This window comes from Nicotiana tomentosiformis, chromosome 6, assembly GCF_000390325.3.
Source record: "Nicotiana tomentosiformis chromosome 6, ASM39032v3, whole genome shotgun sequence".
NCBI lineage: Eukaryota > Viridiplantae > Streptophyta > Magnoliopsida > Solanales > Solanaceae > Nicotiana > Nicotiana tomentosiformis.
Window position 1 is genome coordinate 15,275,299 of NC_090817.1, and position 23,851 is coordinate 15,299,149.

The 23,851-nt window shown below is 35.0% G+C and overlaps 1 protein-coding gene across 1 annotated transcript; it reads left to right on the forward strand.

The window, feature by feature from the left end:
• The first annotated feature begins 16,125 nt into the window (after window positions 1-16,125).
• On the forward strand, window positions 16,126-17,503 carry LOC138893272 (chlorophyll a-b binding protein 36, chloroplastic-like). Its single transcript, XM_070177146.1, has 2 exons — window positions 16,126-16,352; window positions 16,749-17,503. The coding sequence occupies exons 1-2, from the start codon at window positions 16,207-16,209 to the stop codon at window positions 17,398-17,400; spliced, it is 798 nt and encodes a 265-aa protein (XP_070033247.1). The 5' UTR covers window positions 16,126-16,206; the 3' UTR covers window positions 17,401-17,503.
• The last annotated feature ends 6,348 nt before the right edge of the window (window positions 17,504-23,851 follow it).

Sequence of the window (23,851 nt, forward strand, 5' to 3'; positions counted from 1 at the left end):
ACGTCAGAAAGGTGCGGCCGCGATTGGAATAACGCAGACCGCGGTTGCTGAGGTTCAGAGAGCTTACATTTTAAGCAAAAACAAGAAGTGCGGTCCGCATCAAGATTATGCAGCCGCGGAAATCTCCTACGTGACCGCGATGGAAATTACGCGATCTGCGAAACCATGCTCAACCCAGTTCCTGAAGTGAAGAACGCGGACCGCAATCAGAATTACGCGGCCGCTAAAGCAAGAGTGCGTCCGTGGTCAGAATTACGCGGCCGCGTAACCTCCGCAGGGGTTTTTTTGTCTAAAAAATTTAGCTTAGTATAAATAGAGCCTTTTGTCATTTTTAGGTAATGTTGAGTATTTGCTGAGCACGTGAGACGGATGGAACTTCCCTTTTGGGCAATTTTGTATTAGATTCACCTTATAACATTAGATTTTCATCTTTTAATCTAGTATTATGAATTTTATCTTCTTTTCATCTTTGATTTCTGTTATTTCTATGAGTAGATAGATCCATAGCTAGGGTTGTGACCCAACCCTAGTGTGGGTATTTAATGGGTACTGAATTTTAGGGCTTGAATGTTTATGGGTTAGTGATATTTAGCCTAGTTCTTGCTAGAATTGTAGAATTAGTGGTTGCAAACACTGATTCATGCCTTTATGACTTAGTCTCTTCTTGAGAAAGAGGGACTAAGTCTAGAAAAACTAGGCTAACAAGGAATTGGGGTGAACTCAAGAAATTGATATCCCCAATTAAAGGGTTAAACCTAGAGATAGTAATACCCGTCTTGAGTTAATATCACGTGACTTGCATGAATACCCATTTAGACTTGAGAAAGCCAAATTGGGCAAAATCACTCAAACTATCGAGAAGTATAGAGTGAGTACTTGGGTGTGATAGCTATATTACGAACCCAAATTAATCAAGCTTGCCCTAGATTCTTGCCACCCGTTATATATCCACCTAGGCGGAAGTCACTACCCTATTCCTTTTAAACATTCGAAAACCAACATAAAAAATATTGTACTTAGTTTTAATCATTGCATAAAATAGAATAGAATTAGAAGTAGAATCAAAACCAAAATGTGTGGAAGCGTAATTAGGAACAAAACACGCATCTAGACTTAGATATAAACCAAATTCCAAATCAGTTAACTCTATGTGGATTCGATCCCGACCTTGATGGCTAAAACTGCATCGACCATCCTCGCTACTCAATAGTAGTGCAGGCTTGGACCGATCACTACTCAATTTATGCCTTACAGTTGATTTATGACTTATCGAGTTAGTTGGTTCAGGTCCGGAGAGAATTCAGAGTGAACTGAGACACTTAGTCTCTAAAGTAGAGGCTTAAGTTGGAAAAGTCAACCGGATGTTGACTTATATGTAAACGATCTCGAATTTGAATTTTGATGGTTCTGTTAGCTCCGTTAAGTGATTTTGGACTTAGGAGCGCATCTGGATTGTGATTTGGAGTTACGTAGTTGAATTAGGCTTGAATTGGCGGAAGTTGGAAATTTGGCGATTCCGGTCGGTAGTGGAAAATTGGATATCGGGGTCGGAATGGATTTCCAAAAATTGGAGTAGGTTCATGGTGTCATTTGTAGCGTGTATATAAAATTTGAGGTCATTCGAACGTGGTTTGGTAAGTTTCGACATCGTTTGTGGAATTCGGAAGTTTAGAAGTTCTTAGGCTTGAATCCGAGGGTAATTTGGTGTTTTAATATTGTTTTGAGTGTTTCGAAGGTTCGACTAAGTTTGTATATTATTATATGACTTGATGGTATATTTTGTTGAGGTCCTGAGGGGCTCGGGGTGAGTCCGGGTGGTTAACGGATTGTTTGAAGTTGGAAAAATTCAGCTGAAGCTGCTGCTACTGGTATTTTTGCACCTGCGGAGGGGGAGCCGCAAGTGCGAGGTCGCAGGCGCACGTGGGAGTTCGCAGGTGCGGACAGTGTTGAGGTAGGCTGGGTCTGCAGGTGCGTAGGAGAGGTTGCATCTGCGAGTCCGCAGATGTAGATAGGTGCCCGCAGAAGCGGAAGTGAGGAGGTCAGGCAGTGGCCGCAGGTGCGAGGTCTTTTCCGCACCTGCGTGGTCGCAGATGCGGATATGGAGCGCAGGTGCGAAGTTGGGGGTTTTAATGATTTTTCGTAGGTGCGGAGGTTCTTGCGCAGATGCGGCACCGCAGGTGCGAAAGACCTGGGCTGAAACTATAAATAGAACACTTCGCGAATTTTTGTTCATTTCCACCATTTCCAAGTCGGTTTTTGGAGCTTTGGGAGTGGTTTTTGAAAGGAGATTCAAAGGTTTTCGGTGAGATAAGTTTCTTGGGCTCTAATACTCCTCTCTATGGTGTTTTTGCATTGTATTATCATCTAACTAGTTAATGTACCCGCGCTTCGCGCAATTCAATATAATTATTTTTTAAAATTTAATATAGAAGCAATAAAAATAAAAAATAATGAAAGACATAAATATGAAAAATTAAAAAGTCAAATATATAAGATAGAAGGTACATATCAAGACAAAACATAAAACAGATCAATTAAAAAGTATCACATGTATTTATTTTTTTTATAGATTTATCTTGATAGAACTCATACATAAATAAACATGTCTCAATTAATCAACATTTTTTTCCTTCGGTGTAATAAAGTTTCACATTCTACATATCATTTATCATTTAGATACAATCATCCTCTTTTAGAGCCAAACGAAGTTACACGAACCAATAGTGAATGCAGGGATGGAATATTGGCTAACATAACTGCAACATAAAGTGTTGTAATATTCAATCTAATGTTCAGATATTTCCTCTTTGCACTATGTAGCTCTTGTGAAAAAGTTTTGGCACACACAGTATGTTGGATCGACCAAGAACATGTGTCCACTTGCAATCATCATTAGCAAGTTTGAAGTAACCTCAAAGAAATCTGCTTATTCAAACTCCATTAGTCAAGTTTTTTCTTTATTATTGGAAAAGTCACATAGTCCGAGGGCTAAGACATGATCCCCATATGTTGTCTTTTCTTTTTATACAAAGTTGCAAAAATATGGTTAGCGAATAAAGACCACTCTCATGTACAATTTTGCTACTATGATCAGTTAAGCTAGAAAAAAAAAGGAGGAAACGAACTATTATATATTTATACAAAGACAATAGCATATGAAACTCCTTTTAACCTTCTAAACTTCTCTTGGAGGCTTTACAGAAGTATAATAGCAAAGCCATGTGCTTCAACTTTAAGCTCCAATTAGCCTTGTAACCTGTAAGAGATTTGCTTCTCTAAAATAGTGAAATACAATAGCTCCCTCAAAATGTAGCAGCTTCCTCTTATTTCCTTTTACCAGTGTGAATGTATGATTAAATTTCAAGGAGGACAAAACTCCAATACACAAGTCTCCTATTAGATTCCTTAAAACTACTTGTTTATCCTACTATTCCAAGCCTCCAAAAAAAGAAAAGCAAAGCTCAATATTTGCCCCAACTTTACATATACTGCATAAAAACATATTAAAGATAATAAAGAACCATAAACATTAACACAATCAGTTTAAATTTAACTTGAACTCTATAGGAACCGATCATCATATGAACTGCCTTTATGCTTTATTTAAATGTAAAATACCCTAAAAGGCAAAAAAATAGCTTAATCCAGCAAACAAAATTACAACAGATAATAACTCATAATGCGAGTTTTTTTTCTCCTATTTAAAAGTTTAAAATACAGAGATACATCATACACTCACCAAACATGAAAGAAAATGACAAAAATTTAAACTATGAAAGAGGAAATATACCCTCAGGGATTAGGAGAAAGAAGAGAAAAAGTTGGGGTATTTCTCTATGGAAGTGCAAGGAAGAAAAGGAAGAAGATAGTAAGGGGCAAGAAACTATAATCAACATTTTACAACATTGTTGTCGAATTTTGTGCCCAAAAAGACATTACAATTTTGATGGAAAAAAAAGTTTTCTCTTAACATTACAATGTTGTAGCTAAGTTAAATGCATATATATTGCAAGCAGAACACAAAAGTGCAAAGTGTAGAGAAGAAGTTGAACAGCTATCTGATATCAATTTCTGATGTGATGATGAAAATGTAAATAGTCTAAACTCTATATTAGTGACTTTTTGAAATTTCAAACAGGAAAAGGGGGAAAATCGAAAACATAGAAAAATAATTATTTTAAGATAGGTGCAACGCCACCTTCTAACCCTTCATATTTTTTTACCCACTACTGAATTTATGTCCTTAGTATTTCATTAACTAACACAAAATATTTATTAAATTTTCCAAATTGTTAATATCTTCTAATGTTGTTTCTATTCTCAGGTGATTTCCCTTATTTATTCAATTATTTGTACAACTCCTCAGTTAGAACAAAAACATTCCTACACTTGTTTATTTAGCGAAAATTTATCGAATTCAAGCTTCTATCTCAGGCTGTACTAAAGGCTATAGTTTTTCGAACACTCCAGTATACTTCTATGGTGGCATCATCTCCTTACCACCAAATCTCAATCAGGACTATTAAAACTTGAAGTAGTGATGTATAAATTGATATATGATTCAGCTATATAAGTTTTAAAAATAATTTAAATATATGCAATAATGGAGTAACAAAAAAAGTCCTCTTCTTCTATTCACATCAGACTCCATTATAAACACCTAACTTCTCTATCTGTGTAGTCACTAAAACTCGAAGAACACATAGTAAAAGGAGGAAGAAAGGTAGAAGGGTGATACAAGCAAAAACCCAAGATATAAAACTGAAATTGCTTAGTTAAGGAGAAAAAAACAAAAGAAAACTGATATATTGCACTACGCTGATGACACTTCTACTCGCAATACTCATATTCTTCAAATTACTAACAAATGACACGACCTAATACATACCTAACTTCATTGCAATAGTTATCATGTAAATACAACAATATCAAAACAAAACCTCACAAGAAAAATAGAATAACCTGCATTTTTGAAATTTTCTACAGGTGTCTAGAAGGAGTAGCCACTAATACAACATTAGGGAATCCTCTCATCAATTCAGTACTATGATTACTTCGCTCATCGATTCTGCTAAGTTTTTTATTACTTCTCCCTTTTCTTCTCGACTTGTGTTGTTTCAAGTTTAATTTACCTTAAAAGATAAGAAGATAAACAATGTAAGAACAAGAGCAATGATGCCAATGGCACACACTGATCAGCGGAAAATCAGTCTTAAATGGTAAAAAAAAAGGAAAATATTTATCCTTATTACATACCAAAGAAAAATTAAGCATTGATATATACTCAAAATATTGGTGCAGTACAATCTTGTAAATAGGAAAAAAGAAAAAGAGCACTAAATGATACATGATTGATATAATAATCAAGGAAAAAACTCCATAGTACTATAATGTATAATAATAATCGTTCAAAAACATTAGTGTTATTCACCAAGATATCAAATGTCTCTTTTTTTTCCTGATAATCTCGTAGACAAATATATATATATATATATATATATATATATATATATATATATATATATATATATATATATATAATAGAATAAAAGAACCAAAAAAAGAGTAAAAAGAGTGAAATCTAAGAAAGTACTTAAACTCTTCCTACGTTTTCTCGCTAATTTCACTCTCTGGCGTTATCGACTTTAAAAAGAAAACCATAATCATACACTCATACTCATGTTCTTCTGGTTGGAGTGAAGATGGCTTCGTGCGCAGACACCATAATCTTGATCAACTAAAATCAGATTATGAAATTACTTTTTCTGTGCTTCTATTCTCACAAACAAGTGGGTTTAAACAGAGAACCTTCAGCACAAAAACTGTAAAGCTACAAAATTTACAAAGAGGAATGTCTTACTTTTATCTTATCATTTGCTTCAAATTTTAAATTCTCAGACTTTTGCTACCTTGAAAGGCCTACCAAATATGAGAGAGATAAGGAAATTATAATAACAGACAGGGGAGATTCACATATGGCAAGTAGTAGGAAGAGCCGGAACAAAAAATCAAGGTAATAAGAAAAATTGAAGAAACAAAAGAAGAATTCTACCAGTGGCGAGGGGAGGAAGAAGAGGAAAAGAAGAATTTTTGCAAGGATAGGAGATTTGCCAGGGAAGGAAAAGAGGAAGCGAAAGAGGCATACTTAAGATTAGAGGGAATTAAAAGAAATGACGGTTTTGTTTGTAAAGAAAAGTAGCGACTGTTGAATGTGTTTTTTCCATCATTTATTAAAGAAAAAAGGCAAAATTTGGTAATAGAGATAAATGCAAATGATGAATGATGGCACACACTGATCAGCGGAAAATCAGTCTTAAAGGGTAAAAAAAAAGGAAAATATTTATCCTTATTACATACCAAAGAAAAATTAAGCATTGATATATACTCAAAATATTGGTGCAGTACAATCTTGTAAATAGGAAAAAAGAAAAAGAGCACTAAATGATACATGATTGATATAATAATCAAGGAAAAAACTCCATAGTACTATAATGTATAATAATAATCGTTCAAAAACATTAGTGTTATTCACCAAGATATCAAATGTCTCTTTTTTTTCCTGATAATCTCGTAGACAAATATATATATATATATATATATATATATATATATATATATATATATATATATATATAATAGAATAAAAGAACCAAAAAAAAGAGTAAAAAGAGTGAAATCTAAGAAAGTACTTAAACTCTTCCTACGTTTTCTCGCTAATTTCACTCTCTGCGTTATCGACTTTAAAAAGAAAACCATAATCATACACTCATACTCATGTTCTTCTGGTTGGAGTGAAGATGGCTTCGTGCGCAGACACCATAATCTTGATCAACTAAAATCAGATTATGAAATTACTTTTTCTGTGCTTCTATTCTCACAAACAAGTGGGTTTAAACAGAGAACCTTCAGCACAAAAACTGTAAAGCTACAAAATTTACAAAGAGGAATGTCTTACTTTTATCTTATCATTTGCTTCAAATTTTAAATTCTCAGACTTTTGCTACCTTGAAAGGCCTACCAAATATGAGAGAGATAAGGAAATTATAATAACAGACAGGGGAGATTCACATATGGCAAGTAGTAGGAAGAGCCGGAACAAAAAATCAAGGTAATAAGAAAAATTGAAGAAACAAAAGAAGAATTCTACCAGTGGCGAGGGGAGGAAGAAGAGGAAAAGAAGAATTTTTGCAAGGATAGGAGATTTGCCAGGGAAGGAAAAGAGGAAGCGTAAGAGGCATACTTAAGATTAGAGGGAATTAAAAGAAATGACGGTTTTGTTTGTAAAGAAAAGTAGCGACTGTTGAATGTGTTTTTTCCATCATTTATTAAAGAAAAAAGGCAAAATTTGGTAATAGAGATAAATGCAAATGATGAATGATGGCACACACTGATCAGCGGAAAATCAGTCTTAAAGGGTAAAAAAAAAGGAAAATATTTATCCTTATTACATACCAAAGAAAAATTAAGCATTGATATATACTCAAAATATTGGTGCAGTACAATCTTGTAAATAGGAAAAAAGAAAAAGAGCACTAAATGATACATGATTGATATAATAATCAAGGAAAAAACTCCATAGTACTATAATGTATAATAATAATCGTTCAAAAACATTAGTGTTATTCACCAAGATATCAAATGTCTCTTTTTTTTCCTGATAATCTCGTAGACAAATATATATATATATATATATATATATATATATATATATATATATATATATATATATATATAAAATAGAATAAAAGAACCAAAAAAAAGAGTAAAAAGAGTGAAATCTAAGAAAGTACTTAAACTCTTCCTACGTTTTCTCGCTAATTTCACTCTCTGCGTTATCGACTTTAAAAAGAAAACCATAATCATACACTCATACTCATGTTCTTCTGGTTGGAGTGAAGATGGCTTCGTGCGCAGACACCATAATCTTGATCAACTAAAATCAGATTATGAAATTACTTTTTCTGTGCTTCTATTCTCACAAACAAGTGGGTTTAAACAGAGAACCTTCAGCACAAAAACTGTAAAGCTACAAAATTTACAAAGAGGAATGTCTTACTTTTATCTTATCATTTGCTTCAAATTTTAAATTCTCAGACTTTTGCTACCTTGAAAGGCCTACCAAATATGAGAGAGATGAGGAAATTATAATAACAGACAGGGGAGATTCACATATGGCAAGTAGTAGGAAGAGCCGGAACAAAAAATCAAGGTAATAAGAAAAATTGAAGAAACAAAAGAAGAATTCTACCAGTGGCGAGGGGAGGAAGAAGAGGAAAAGAAGAATTTTTGCAAGGATAGGAGATTTGCCAGGGAAGGAAAAGAGGAAGCGAAAGAGGCATACTTAAGATTAGAGGGAATTAAAAGAAATGACGGTTTTGTTTGTAAAGAAAAGTAGCGACTGTTGAATGTGTTTTTTCCATCATTTATTAAAGAAAAAAGGCAAAATTTGGTAATAGAGATAAATGCAAATGATGAACGATGAGAGTGCCACCTCACCTCCCTTTAGCCCCTGCTTTATAGATATATATAGATTAGTGGAATTTAGGGGTGAAAATAGAGGGTTAGGGCTTGGGATTTTGGAGAGTTTAATTTAAAAATTTGAGGGACCAAATGATGTCGGATTTTGATAAATTTCAAATGTATGGACTCGTGAGTGAATGGGCTTTCGGGTTTTGTGACTTTTATCGGATTTCGAGACGTGAGCCCGGGGTCAGGTTTGAGTGAATTTTAGGATTTGGCCTATAAATTGATATTTTTCTTGTGGGATTAATTCCTTTAGCTCATATTGGTCGTATTTTATTGCTCGTTGCTAGATTTGGGTCATTTGGAGGCTGGTTCGAGAGGAAAGGGCATTTCGGAGTAGGAGTTCTACGCGGTTGAGGTAAGTAACAATTTTAAATCTGGTCCTAAGGGTATGAAACTCCGGATTTTATGTCATGTGATTATTTCGGAGGTGACACACATGCTAGGTGACGGGCGTGTGGGCGTGCACCGAGGGGGTTGTGACTTGGTTTGTCCCATGGAAACTGTAAAGTGGAATAACTTGTTGATAGATATGTGCTTTCTATGTGTTGTAGAAATTTGACTAGAAATCATGTTTAGGCTATATGTTGGTACTGTTGGGACCCACAAGGTCGTGTACATGTTGAACTATCTTCTTAATTTTTGTTTGCACTCATTCATAATTTACTTGTTATTTTATATCAGTCTCTATTATTCATTATTGATGCATCATATTATTATTGTTTAGGATGATATTTCTGAGAGCCCGAGAGATTGGAGAGATTTATGACTGAGCAAGGCCGAGGGCCTGAATGTGAGATATATTATTATAGCACGTGAGTTATCCGTGCAGCACGTGAGTTGTCCGTGCGGATCCTTATGTTTATACTATGGCACGTGAGTTGTCCATGCAGCACGTGAGTTGTCCGTGCGGATCCAGATATGATATTATGGCACGTGAGTTGTCCGTGCTTATAGCGCTTAGGCTGTAGGAGCCCCTCATGATTTTGAACACCCCAAGTGAGCGCGGGTACCCATTGAGTGTGAGTGTTGAGGGCTGAGAGCTGAGAGCCAAGTGATTGAGTTGTTGTGACGATTTGAGTGACTGTTGCCTAAGAGGTTGTACTTGCTTTCATTTATCGTTGCACTTAGTTGCTATCTTTCATTGTTGTGAAATTTTCTGAAAGATTTTATATCCGGATTACATGAACTTGAACTGTATAAATTAATTTGACTTAAACTGCTGGATTTGAAAGCATGTCTATTCTCTATTGGAATTATTGAAAATGGACTATAACTATGTAGCTCGTCATTATCTTCAGTTCTTTAGTTATTATTATTACTTGCTGAGTTGGTTGTACTCATGCTACACCCTACACTTCATGTGCAGATCCAGGTATGTTTGATCATGGAGGTTGTTGAGTTCGAGCGCGATCGAGTACCGTAGACTACGAGGTAGCTGCCGGCGTCCGTAGGACCTTGTCTCTCCTTCTATATTTCTTTCTGTCTTGTATTGATACTTGGACACTGGTTGTATTAGTTTGTTTGTCTAGATGCTCATGACTTTGTGACACCCAGATGTTTGGGACTAGTTTCCGCATTTTGATTATATATTGAGTTCAACTTTGGTTTTTATGAAAAATTTCTGATATGAAAAAGTTTTAAACTACCTTTTCCATTGAATTACTTGAATATTTTGGAAACGTCGGCTTGCTTAGTACCATCAATATGAGCCATCATGACATGTTAGGTTTTGGGTCGTGATAGCCACTTAACAACTAACCAATTTAATGAGATTTTTAAAGAAAAGAAATGATAATACAACGGCTTTTATACAAGAATTTCCCAAGGACTGGTAGTACAAATCATGAGCTTTTAAGATTTAAAGTTTACAAAGATAATATGAAATAAATACACCATATGTGAGAATGTACATAAATAGATTTTTAAAAGTCTAGAGCTACCATAAACAAGAGGTATCTGTGACTGGAATGCAGACACGTCTTCAAATCCATCTCCCGTTGTGCACAGCAACATCAGCATCTAACATCTGCACCAAGGTGCGGAAGTGTAGTATGAGTACAACCGATCTCATGAACACAATAAGTAACAAACCTAACCTGAGGTTGAAAGTAGTGACGGGCTAGGACAAGGGTCCGAGTCCAACTCCAATAACCAGCAACAGTTCATAACAAAATAATAAAGATGGTACTAGAAATATCTCAGCTCATTCACAGTTACAGAAAATAGGCATGTCTTCAAGTATAAAAGTAAATATCAAACCTTACACCAAAAACACCAAAGATATGTGTAAGTTTGAAAACTATGATTTTTTCCAAAATGATTTCAACGACAGTTAAGAAGTCTCATTATTATATGGCATGAGAAAATTACATCTCTATGTCTACATGTCAATGTACATGTGAATGCCATAGCTGTCACAAAACCGTATAACATGAGGGGATGCATCTCTATGCCTGCGTGCCAAGTATACATGTTAATGCAATGCACCACATTGATGAACTCATGTACCCACACTCTCAGAGTACTCCATCTCACTGTCTCACACTCTCACTCATCACGCTCAATCACTCAACACACTCTGTCACTCAGCATTGTACGGTACCTACTGCAGCGCGTAGCCCGATCCCATCATAAATCAATAGATCCTGTGCTCACTGTGGGTGTGCAGACTCCGGAGGGGCGGATCCTGCCCAAGCACTAATATAAACCTGCTGCGGTGTGCAGCCCAATCCAAATATAGCCCTAAGGCATGTTGCGGCGCGCAACCCGATCCACATATATATAGCCATAAGGCTTGTTACGGCGTGTAATCCGATCCACATATATATATAGTCATAAGGCTTATTGCGGCGTGTAACCCGATCCAATCAATATCACTCACAATATGGCCCTCAGGCCCAACTTAGTCATTTATCTCTCCAGTCTCTCGGGCTCACAAATCTCATGCCAATCAGCCCAAACAATGATAACATGTTGTGACAATAAATGATAACAAAGACTAAGATAAGATATGCAATGAATGAATATGACTGAGTATGTAACTGCAATTTAAGCAAATATCTCAACAACACAAATAACCTCAGTGGGCCCCAATAGAATAAACATATAGCCTAAACATGATTTCTAACATGGATCACAGCTTAATTACTCTATCACGTAGAAATTTCATGGATAAAGACAAGATTAAGTAACTACACTATACCACAGAATTAACCGAGCCATAATTCACATGGTGCACGCCCACACGCCCGTCACCTAGCATGTGCGTCACCTCACACCAAATACATAACACGTATATTCAGGGATTCATACCCTCAGTGCCAAGTTTAGAAGTGTTACTTACCTCGAACAAGCCAAATCCAATACCGAGCAAGCCAAGCGATGCTCCAAAATGCCATCTCGCGTGTACCGACCTCTGAATGTCTCGAAACTAGCCAAAAGTAACTCAAATACATCAGATAATGCCAAAGAAAACAAACCCAATCGATAAAGATCGAATCTTTAATCAAAAGCTCAAAATCAACCCAATAGCCCAACCCGGGCTTGCGCCTCGGAATCAAATGAAACTTATAAAATCTGACAACCCATTCAATTACGAGTCCAACCATACTAGTTTCACTCAAATCCGACATCGTATAGATGTTCAAAACTCAAAAACTCACGCTATAAAAATTTAGGCTAAAACCCCCAATTCCTCGTTAAAATTCCTCAACCAACTGCCAAAAATGAAGATGGATTCATGAAATAAAATCAAAATCAAGTGTAGAACACTTACCCCAATCCTTGTGATGAAAATTGCTTCAAACGTTGCCTCAATCCGAGTCCCACATCTCAAAATATGAGAAAAGAACCAAAACCTCGAAGTATATAGAGTCTGCCCAGCAATTTCGCATATGCGGCTACATTCTCGCATCTGCGACCTCCGCTTCTGTGGACAATTCTGGCTTCTGCGAAGCCCTCTGAAGACCAGGCTTCCATACCTGCGGAGCTTTTTCCGCTTCTGTGCACACGCATGTGCGACAAACAACTCACGCTTCTACGCCATACGACGCTTATGCGGCTCGAAATTACGCTTTTGCGGACGCGCAGATACGCCCATCATTCCGCCTCTACGATCTTACTCACCCAGCTCTCACCTCGCTTCTGCGACTCCTTTGTCGCTTCTGCAACCATCGCACCTACGCACCCCAGCCGCAAGTGCGATCACACCAGATCCTGCCACCAGCTGCTTTAGCCAAAAATTGATCCAAACGATCCGAAATTCGTCTGAAACTCTTCCGAGCCACTCGGGACCCTGCCCGAATATACCAATAAGTCTCATAACAAAATACAGACCTAGTCGAGGATTCAAATCATGCATAACAACATCAAAACGATGAATCACACCTCAAATTGAATTTAAATGAACTTTAACTCTCAACTTCCAAAACTAGCGCCAACACGCATCAAATCAACCCAGAATGAACTCAAATTTTGCACACAAGTTTCAAATGACATAACAAAGCTATTCAAATTTTCGGAACCACGATCTGAATCCGATATCCTCAAAGTCAACTTCCGGTCAAACTTATGAACTTTCCAATCCTTCAAATTTCCAACTATCGTCAATTAGCTCCGAATCCTTCTATGAATATCCAAATGCGAATCCGGGCATATGCCCAAGTCTAAAATCACCATCAGTACCTAACAAAACCATCAGAACTCTGTTCCGGGGTCAAATTCACAAAAGTCAAACTTGGTCAACTCTTCCAACTTAAAGCTTAAATCATGAAATTCATTCTTCAAAATCGATTCCAAAATAACCTGAAAACCAAAGTCGGCGATTCACATAAGTCATAATACATCATACGAAGCTAAGCATGCCCTCAAACTACCGAGCGAAGTACAAATGCTCAGAACGACCAGTCGAGTCGTTACAATAGGAGTATTTATTTAATTATTTCTATAATATTTAGGAGTAATTTAATTATTTTTCTAATATTTATGAGTTTAATTTTTTAATTATAGAATTCCTGCACTTTTCAATCCAAATTAGGAAAGTTTCGTCCACTTTTTAAGGGTTTGTTTTCTTAATAAAGTTTTTTGCTTTTAACTCCAATCAAATTTAGGAGTATTATATTAAAGAGAAAAAACATTTAAAAAGAAAAGAAAAGAAAAATTGAAAGGAAACATGTGAAAGATCTCATGGATCTCAACGACGGAATTTTGTTCTTATTTTCAGCTTTTGTTTCATTCACTTATTTATTTTAGTGTTTGTACAATTCGTTTAGCATTAGAAAACATCCAATTAAGAATTTAAATAATTTCGCAATTTATTGACTTCAAAATATTAAATATCAATAATAATAAAACTAGGATTGAAATAGCTCTTAAAAACAGTACCTGTATAGATTGATTCAAGAATAAATGTTTTTTTTACTAAAAGTAATAATAGTAATATTGTATTAATAAATACGTATAGAATATATAAATAATTACATTATTTGATATTATATATTATTTTCTAGAAGCATTTATACTATATTAAAAGTATGAATGTCCTTAACGAAATGTCGTTCGCCTTTTGTTTTCTTTTAAAATAGTCTTCACAATAGACAAAATTGTAATTTAATTTTTATTTTTCTAATATTTAGGACTTTGAGATCAACTAAAATTTTCGTTATTAAATATTTACTTATTTTGAATTAATATTATTGTCTTAATTATATTTGAACTACTATCCTTTTGTGTATGAATTATATATTATGTAAGACTTTTTCGTTTCCTTATAGTTTCTCACGATAATTTTCTTATAAAATATGTTTAGACATTCATTCTTCTTATATGGAACTTACTCTTATAAAGAGAAACTTCTATAGATTGTAACTATTAAAAGTAAGAGGTGTGTACTTAATTAAATATTTTTTAATTATTGAATGTAATTTTGAAATATTATTCAAAATTTAATTAAGAGAAAAATAATTGTTTGAGAAGTAATGGAGTTAAAACATTATCTATATTTTATAAGTTATTTTAATATTACAAAGCCCCAATGCAAAAAAAAAAAAACTTTGAATTAACTAATTAGAAAAAACCAATTATTCAATGCTTTTCAAAATCTTCATGCAAGTAAAATTATTTTTTAAGTTGATACAACTCCTAAGTTACATAAATTTATTTCCACAAGAAAAGCATTAGCGGTGAAATAAATTAGAAAATAGAGCAAAATTAGCTATATCATAGTATTATTTGGTACTTGTTTTTAGTATTAGGTAACAAAAATAACAATACTTTTCATCATATATTCCTACATAAGTCATCAAAAATCACAATAAAGCATATAAGAATTTTTACAGGGTAGTGTTCTTTATTTATTGAACTAGCTTAATTAGATCAGCATTTATCAATTTTAGGAACTTATATTTTCTTTTAATTTTTTTAATAGCTCAAACACATTATTTAATAATAATTACTTAATTTTGTAAGATCATATATTCACTTATATAGGGTACACGCGCAAAGCGCGTACCCAAGGACTAGCATAATAGAAAAATAAGGGGTATGGTAAAAAAGGAGAGTGTGGGAATATGAAGAAAGATTCTGGGAAGGGGTGTTCAAAACCGAACCGAAACCGAAAATCAAGTCACAAAAGTGGCTTATTGGTATTGGGTTATCAGTTTAACTGATGGGGAACATATTGAAATTTTATTATTAACGGCTTATCGGTTTGGGGGCGGATTATTAAATTTTTTTATCGGATAAATTTTAATATATATATATATATATATATATTAAATATCCCTTTCACATTTCCAGTTATCCACTGTTGAAGAATTTCTATTTTTTCTGTTGCTCAAACCTATAACATGCCAACAATCTCCTTCTTTGCATGTTATAAATATATAGGTAAATGGGATCCTAATGTCACCAGATGGACCATATTGTTGGCCAAAAGAAGATAGTAACAAGCAATGGCTTGTGTTTTACGACCATTGAAGGTAACGGTGAAAAATGATGGGAATACATGCAAAGTAAACTGGCTTTTTGCTACTAGTAACAGTGTAACATGAAGGACCAGAATTGGCCTCTGTAATACATATTCAACTAGGACGATAAATTGTCCGATAATAGTTAAACTGATACCAATACGCCCGATATCTTATCGGGTGACTAGCGGATTAATATATTTAAAAGTCGATAACCGATAAGCCGAATCGTTAAGAGTAAATAACCGTCTGATCCGCCCGATATGCATCTCTTATTCTAGGGGGGGGTATTTTTAAAAAGCCACGTGAATTTAAAAAATGGAAAAAAGGGGCAAAACTACTAGCAACTTTAAACGAGGGTATAATTGTTCTTTTGCGGGAATTATTAATCCACATTATTATTCTAACATTAAAATCTCAATACAACTTTATTAGGGATTCAAAAAAGCCAAGAGAGGTCTCAGCCAAGAGATCTTCAAAAGCCACGTGGCACAGCAGAGACCTCTTTATGCCATGTAAGACCCAGAAGGGGAATCCAAATCCAAAGCAGGAACCAATCAGCAGCTGCTGCTCTGTAATCCTCAAAATCCATTATTTCCCATAAATAAGCCTTCTTTTCTTCCCAATTAGGCATTAGCAGTGAAAGTAGAAAGTAAACTTTTTCGTACGCACTTCAAACTTAGCATCAGCACAAAGAAGATAAAAGAATCTTCAAATGGCAACTTCTGCAATTCAACAATCTGCATTTTCTGGGCAGACAGTTCTTAAGTCACAAAATGAGCTCGTTAGAAAGATTGGTAGCTTTAATGGTGGTCGTGCCACTATGAGACGTACCGTTAAAAGTGCCCCACAAAGCATTTGGTAATTTCTTAATTTCTTCTCCCACCTCGAATGAATTATATATTTTTGAGTTGTTCGTGTCGATTATTTATAAGGTAGTCTGGTGCAGTAAACTTTCGTAAAATTTAAATAAAGGGTCGGACCATATTATTTATATTGTGTTCAACCTTATCTTGCATTTATGCAAACAACTATTTTCATGACTTAAATTTTTTAACTTCTTAGTCACACGACAACAACTTTAGCAGTTATGTTAAGATTTCCTTTCGCGTCAATTAATTAGATACACTAAAAATTAAAAAGATATTTAACACACCCATATTGAATCCAATTCCACTGATAAAGTAAAATTGTAACTTGATAAATCTAGAACTTGATGACATAAATGTAACAAAATATTGTGGTTTGATGAAATAGGTATGGAGAAGACAGGCCAAAGTACTTGGGACCATTCTCCGAGCAAACTCCATCTTACTTGACTGGTGAGTTCCCTGGCGATTACGGATGGGACACTGCTGGACTTTCAGCTGACCCTGAGACATTCGCTAGGAACCGTGAGCTTGAGGTGATCCATTGTCGTTGGGCCATGCTTGGTGCTTTGGGATGTGTCTTCCCTGAAATCCTTTCCAAGAATGGTGTTAAATTCGGTGAGGCAGTTTGGTTCAAGGCTGGATCTCAGATTTTCTCAGAAGGCGGTCTTGACTACCTTGGTAACCCAAACCTTATTCATGCACAGAGCATTCTTGCTATTTGGGCATCCCAAGTTGTGCTCATGGGTTTGATTGAAGGATACAGAGTTGGCGGAGGCCCACTTGGTGAAGGTCTTGACAAGATCTATCCCGGAGGAGCTTTTGATCCACTTGGGCTCGCTGATGATCCCGAGGCATTCGCTGAGTTGAAGGTGAAGGAAATCAAGAACGGCCGATTGGCTATGTTCTCAATGTTTGGTTTCTTTGTTCAAGCTATTGTCACAGGAAAGGGACCAATTGAGAACCTCTTCGATCACGTAGCTGACCCTGTTGCCAACAATGCTTGGGCTTATGCCACAAACTTTGTACCCGGAAAGTGAAATGAGTAGCCTGTAATATGTAATATCTGGGGAACTAGCTGCTTCATATTCTTGATGTAATATGAACTTTCTAATACTAATGCAAAAACAACAATTACATATATATTGGTCTACTCATATATATCTCTTTAAGATAATCATTAAAGATTTCCATGTTTGAAGAAGCACGTTTTAGGTATATTAATGCTTATATAAAATAACGATACTTCAATGAGTTCTTTGTATTTTATACTGTTAAAGTATGCACTTTTTAATACTGATTTGCACCATGTCTACTTACTTTTTCTAAGCCCATAACTTTACTCATTTCTTTGAAAAACAATAAAGGGTTAATTTATTGAGATATAGAAGCGGAATACAAGATAATTAGGGAGAGGAGTTGTATTTTTAGACAAACTGGGGGGTTTTCTAAATCTCACATGTACAACCTGCTATACAACCTGTATAAGAGTTAGATGCACAAGCAATAAAAAGGGAAAAACTTCAAAATTCAACTCATGTATATAATAGCTTAGCTAATTCATCTCTTGTTATGTATGTAATGAATAGTTTAATGTTCATAAGAAGGTTCATAATTCGAGTTATGGTATTATGAGTTCAAACTGATACATTTTTTTTTATCAGAATAGATACCTAGAACAAAAATTTAATCTAAAGTTTCATAAAACAAAAGGATCTATATTTAAGTGTGGTATGAGGAAGTTGTTTTCATTGAAAATGCTTTTTGGTGTTAGGTTATTAATAATATTAGCAAATTTGATAATGTTTTAATGAAACTTTTTAGTATTAAAATCTATTAGTAATGTTTTGGAACAAGTGATATGAAGCTAAAATTTAAAACGGTGAAAATGACTTCCGGCGGTAAGTGAAAGAAGGTCAACTTTCTCCTCTAGATGGAAAATATTTTTCTTGAGATTTTTTGATAATTAAACATCATAAAATAATTTATCATTGAAAACATTTTCTTAATTTAGTTATACCAAAACACACATCCAAAGAGAGGAAAAGAGTGTAGCATTTTTAATATTATGGCAATAAAGTTTATGTTTCTGTGAAAATATTGGTTTTATCTTAGTATTGGTCATTTAAATAGTACTATACATCAAATCAAGTCAAAACTCAAGTGAAGTGAATAAACACAATAAGAATTTTAAAAGAAATTAATAGTGTAACGTATTTTGACAACATTAAATATTTTTATTCATCCTCGTCTCATTTAGGAGCAACTAAAAATGTATAATAAAAGAACTAGAAATTCAAAAACTGTATGTATTGTTTAGAGAGAAAACAATACTAAAAAAGAAAATGAAAAGTCATACAAAAGAATTACAAACTGTGATGACCCGATAGGTCATTTTAATTTTAACCTTTATTTATGTATTCCGAGACGTCGAATAGCTCCATTCAGCCTTCTTCGATTTGCTTGCGCAATGCGTATCTTTTCCCTGAAAATGTTTATGTGAAAAAACAAAGAAAATGTGAAATTTTGCCCTTAAAACTCATTTGAGTTGACTTTGGTCAATGATCTGAACAAATAGACTCGGATCAGTGTTTTGACGGTTCCGGTGGGTCCGTTTCGTGATTTGGTACTTGGGCGTATACCCGGAAACAAATTTAAAAGTCCCTAGCTTGAATTATCGCCATTTGACGGAAATTAAAAATTTAAAGGTTTAAAGAATTCCTAAATTTGGTCATAATTGGATTTTTGTTGATACCGGGTATCGATTTGGATTCTGAGAGTTCGATCAGCTTCGTAACAATATTTATGACTTATGTAAAATAATTGATGTTACTCCGAGGTGTGTAGGCATGTTTTCCGTTAGTTTTTGAAAAATTAAATAATAAAAGGATTGATTTTATAAAGCTTGAATTTCTAAAGTTTGACCGAAGATTTGACTTTTGAGCAAACGACCCCGGAATAAAATTTTGACGATTCCAATAGCTATGTATGGTGATTTCGGACTTAGGCGCATGTCCGGATTTGGAAGTCCGTAGGACAATTTGGTGCATTTTGGCGAAAGTTGAAAAATAAAGATTTTTAAAAAGTTTGACTGGGAGTTGACTTTATTGATATCGGGGTCGGAATTCGATTTTGAAAATTAAAACATCTCCATTATATCATTTATGACTTGCATGCAAAATTTGGGGTCATTTCGGATTGATTTGATAGGTTTCGGCATCAAATATATGATTTGGAATTCGTTAGTTTTTATTAAGCTTGAATTGAGGTGTGATTCGTATGTTTAGCGTTGTTTGATATGATTTGAGGACTCGAGTAAGTCCATAATATATTTTGAGACTTATTGGTGTGTTAGAACAGGGTCCCGAGGGGCTCAGGTGAGTTTCGGAGTGATTTCGGATCATTTTTAACTGTAGATTTGGCTACAGTAGTGTGCATCGCCAGAAATTTCTGATGCGCAGAGCTAGCTTTGGAAGCTTATATCTCGAAATCCATAAGGAATCTAGCAAATATCAAAACATGAAAGTTGTAACCCTTTGATTCTAGTTTCCATAACGTTAAACCATGCATTATTTGAACATTCGTACAGAAAGGTATAATTGATTTACTGAAGCCTGATACTGCAGTTTTCACTGCAATTTCTGGTCGAAAATAAGTTGAAGTAGGTCGCATTTTAAAGATGCGACCTACCTAGGAAGAAGTTATATTTTGGGGTTTCGTCCATTTTAACATATTTGGAGTTATGGAGCTCGGATTGAAGCGACGTTTGAGGCGATTCTCACCATATAGATTGTGGTAAGTGTTCTATATCCAAAAGAGATTGTACTTCCTGATTCCATAGTTATTTTCATCAATTATTAGTGAATCAAATAGAAGAAATTGGAGAAATTATAAAACTTTTCAAAAATGAAAATTTAAGATTTGGAGGTCGATTCGTTATCAGAATTTGATAAAATTGGTATGGTTGAACTTGTATCGAAATGAGTATTCGGATTTCGTCAATTTTTGTCGAGTTTCGAGATACGGGCGCCGAGGTTGACTTTTAGAATAAAAATTAGAAATCAACGTATTATTATCCGGAATTATTTTATATGAATTGTAATTATTTTATAAAAATATTTTGACTAGATTGGAGCCGTCCGAACGCCGTTTCGCGCAAGATAGCTATTTTGGGATATTGGCCTAACTCTGTTAAGGTAAATGTCTTATCTAACTTTGTGTGAGGGAAACCACCCCTTAGGATTTGAGATGATTGTGTCATTAGTGTTAGGTGAAGGTCGTGTACACGAGGTGACGAGTGGGTACACGACCTATAATATCGGCCTAACTTCAAAAAGGTAAGTATCTTGCCTAACCTTGAGTGGGAGGATTACCTCTTAGGCGTTGAGTCTTATGTAAAAATTGTGTAATTGAAAACCATATATGCGAGGTGACGAGTACATACTTGGTTTATATGTGCAAATTAAATTGGTTGAAATTCGTAGACGCCCTTATGTATTAAATTGAAAAATTGTTGGAACATAGTAAATCCTTTTTTTGTCATGCCTCATTCCTTGTTTGCGGAGGTTGTTTGTATATTTGGTGTGATTACCACTTTGCTTTTTTTTTATATGTGAAATATCGTGGTTAGTTAGGTTGACATTTCTTGAAAATAATTTCGTGATGGATTCCTTATCTGCAAATAAGTATTAAATAAGTTTAAAAGGAGGCATTTATCTATTTGCCAAATTTTTTGATTAAAGAAGGTGTTGTTCCTTGATGAATTATTTTTTCAGTTCATGTTGTTGAAATTGGTATTGAGTTATAAATGTCGTAAATCATATTGAGGCAAAGTGTTTAATTGTGAACGGATACCAGTATGAGTGTTACATCCCGCATTTTTGGACGATAAAATTTCGTCGTAAGTTAATCGACGTAAGCATGCGAATGAGATTATTTTGAGATTATAAGCATTTTGCTATTTCAAACAAGTGATGAGTAAATTCGTGAAGGTGAGAGGGTAAGCAAATTGAAGAAACTTATTCTGATGAGTTGTTCACTATCGGATATTTTTGATAAGATTTGTGCACATTATGGTCGAGCCATGGGCTCCTTATTGTGAAAAATAATGTAATGTTGATTTTTGTGATATGTTATGATATTTGAGCACTTGAGGTGCAATTTGTAATATGTTGTGATATTTGAACACTTGAGGTGCAATTTTTGATATGTGGTGATAATTGAGCACTTGAGGTGCAATTTATAATATGTTGTGATATTTGAGCACTTGAGGTGCAAGTTATGTTATGCGGTGATATTGGGCCCTTGAGGTGCGATTTGTGAAAAATTGTGATATTGATAAGCATGCGGTGATATAAGGTCAAGGTGTTGAAACGTATACGGTGAGATAAGGTGGGTTTGATACATGTGGCTAGTAGGAAAACTACTAAAAGCCACGCAGTGTGATAAGGTGGGCTAAAACGCGGGATGCTATTTCGAAAAAAATAATTTTTGAAAACTAAATGTGAAGACTCCCGCGATGATATAAGGAAATACTGAAATTTATTTATAATTTGGGACTACGAGGCGGTACCTCGGGAGTACCCTTTGTTGAAATTTATTTATGACTTAGGACTACCAGGCGGTACCTCAGGAGTGCCCTTTGTTGATATTTCTCGATGGCTGCACTTGCCTTTGGTTATTTTGTTTTTCCGTGATATGTAAATTATTGTGTTCTTCCATGATGTATTATTTGATTTTATTATGTGTTTTGTATTCCTTGTTGTATTGTGTTGGTTTTGGCTCTTCGTACGAGACTCTGAGGATTTGTGTTTCTGATTTTTACTGATTTTCGAGGTTTGAATTATTTTGAATAAAATAAATTGCTATTATATTTTAATTTAATAAATTTTACATCCAAATCAGTAGCTATCAGATGCTTCATTTTAATGGAAATGTCATTTTCTTCACCCAAACGAGTTCAAAAATTAAACTCATTTGTTTGTTGATTTCTTACTTGGTTTAAAAATTGTAAACTTACTTTATTGAAAATAAATTTATCTTACGGATCTTATATACATTGATATTTTGGTACATGAGTTTTTTGTGCGGTTGTAATAAAGATATGGCCACGAGGTGTCGTGAAAAATATGAAAGTGGGATGAGACCCGTGTTTTATGATTATGAAATGAGGTGTCACATAATGACTTTTATTTGAAAGAATTATATTCAAAAGATTTTTATTTGAAAAACTTATATGTGAAAGATTTATATTTGAAGGACTTGATTAATGGGTTGTACTTGTGTTCCTTATTCGTTTGAGTAATAATTATGGTGTTCTTGGTTCCTTGCTGGTTATATCACTGGTTGATGTTTGTTGCTATCACTGCTAGTTATTTTCCTGTACTATTGTATACTGCTATATTGCATAGGTTATTTGACTAGTGAGTGTATTGATTGTACCTCGCCACTACTCCAATGAGGTTAGTCTTGATACTTACCGGGTACCGACCGTGGTGTACTCATACTACACTTTTGCATATTTTTGTGCAGAGCCAGGTATTGGGGATATCGGACTCGGGCAGAGTTAGTGTGTTGATCGCAAGGATTTAAGGTAGAGTTGCTTAGTCATCACAGTCCCTTGGAGTCTTTCTATTTTATTGTACTGTCAACTCTTATTCGAACATAATTGTATATTCTCTCCTTGAGATCATTGCATGTATTCAGTTAGAGTTCGTGACTCAGTATTATCAGTCTTGGGAGGTTGTTATATTTGTTTTCTCTTTCGGTTTCGACACTTGTGTTAAATTATATGTTTAAAAAAGAGACTCGAAATGTAATTATAATCGGCTTACCTAGTCTTAGAGACTAAGTGCCATCACGACGCCTGTGGTGGGATTTTGGGTCGTGACAAGTTGGTATCAGAGCTCTAGGTTCATAGGTTCTTTGAGTCACGAACGAGTCTAGTAGAGTCTTGCGGATCGGTACGAAGATATATGTACTTATCTTCGGGAGATTACAGAACTGTTAGGAAATTTCCAATTATTTTATTCTTGTCGTGCGGATTTGTTGAGTTTGGAATTTGAGTTCTCTAAAAAATGGTGAGAATACGTGCTACCGGGTTAGCTGAGCGGACACCCGAGCATACTGCTAGGGCTGCAAGAGGCAGGGGTCGAGGATAGCACGTGCCGCAACTAGAGCACCTGTCAGAGAAGTAGTTCAGGAGTCGCCAGTAGCTTCGGTTGGGGGACAAGTACCGGAAGCACCTGCAGTTACCCTCGGACTTCATGAGACTTTAGCACAATTTCTGAACATGTTTGGTACATTAACTCAGGCAGTATTGATCTCCGTTTCACCAAATATTTCATAGATTGGAGGAGGAATTCAGACTCCTACCGCCCGTACTCCAGAGCAACAGGTTCACATTGGTCAGGTTCTAGGTATAGTAACAGTAAAACATGTTATTCCGGTTCAGCCTGCGTTCAGGCCAGAGGCATCAGAATTAGAACAAAA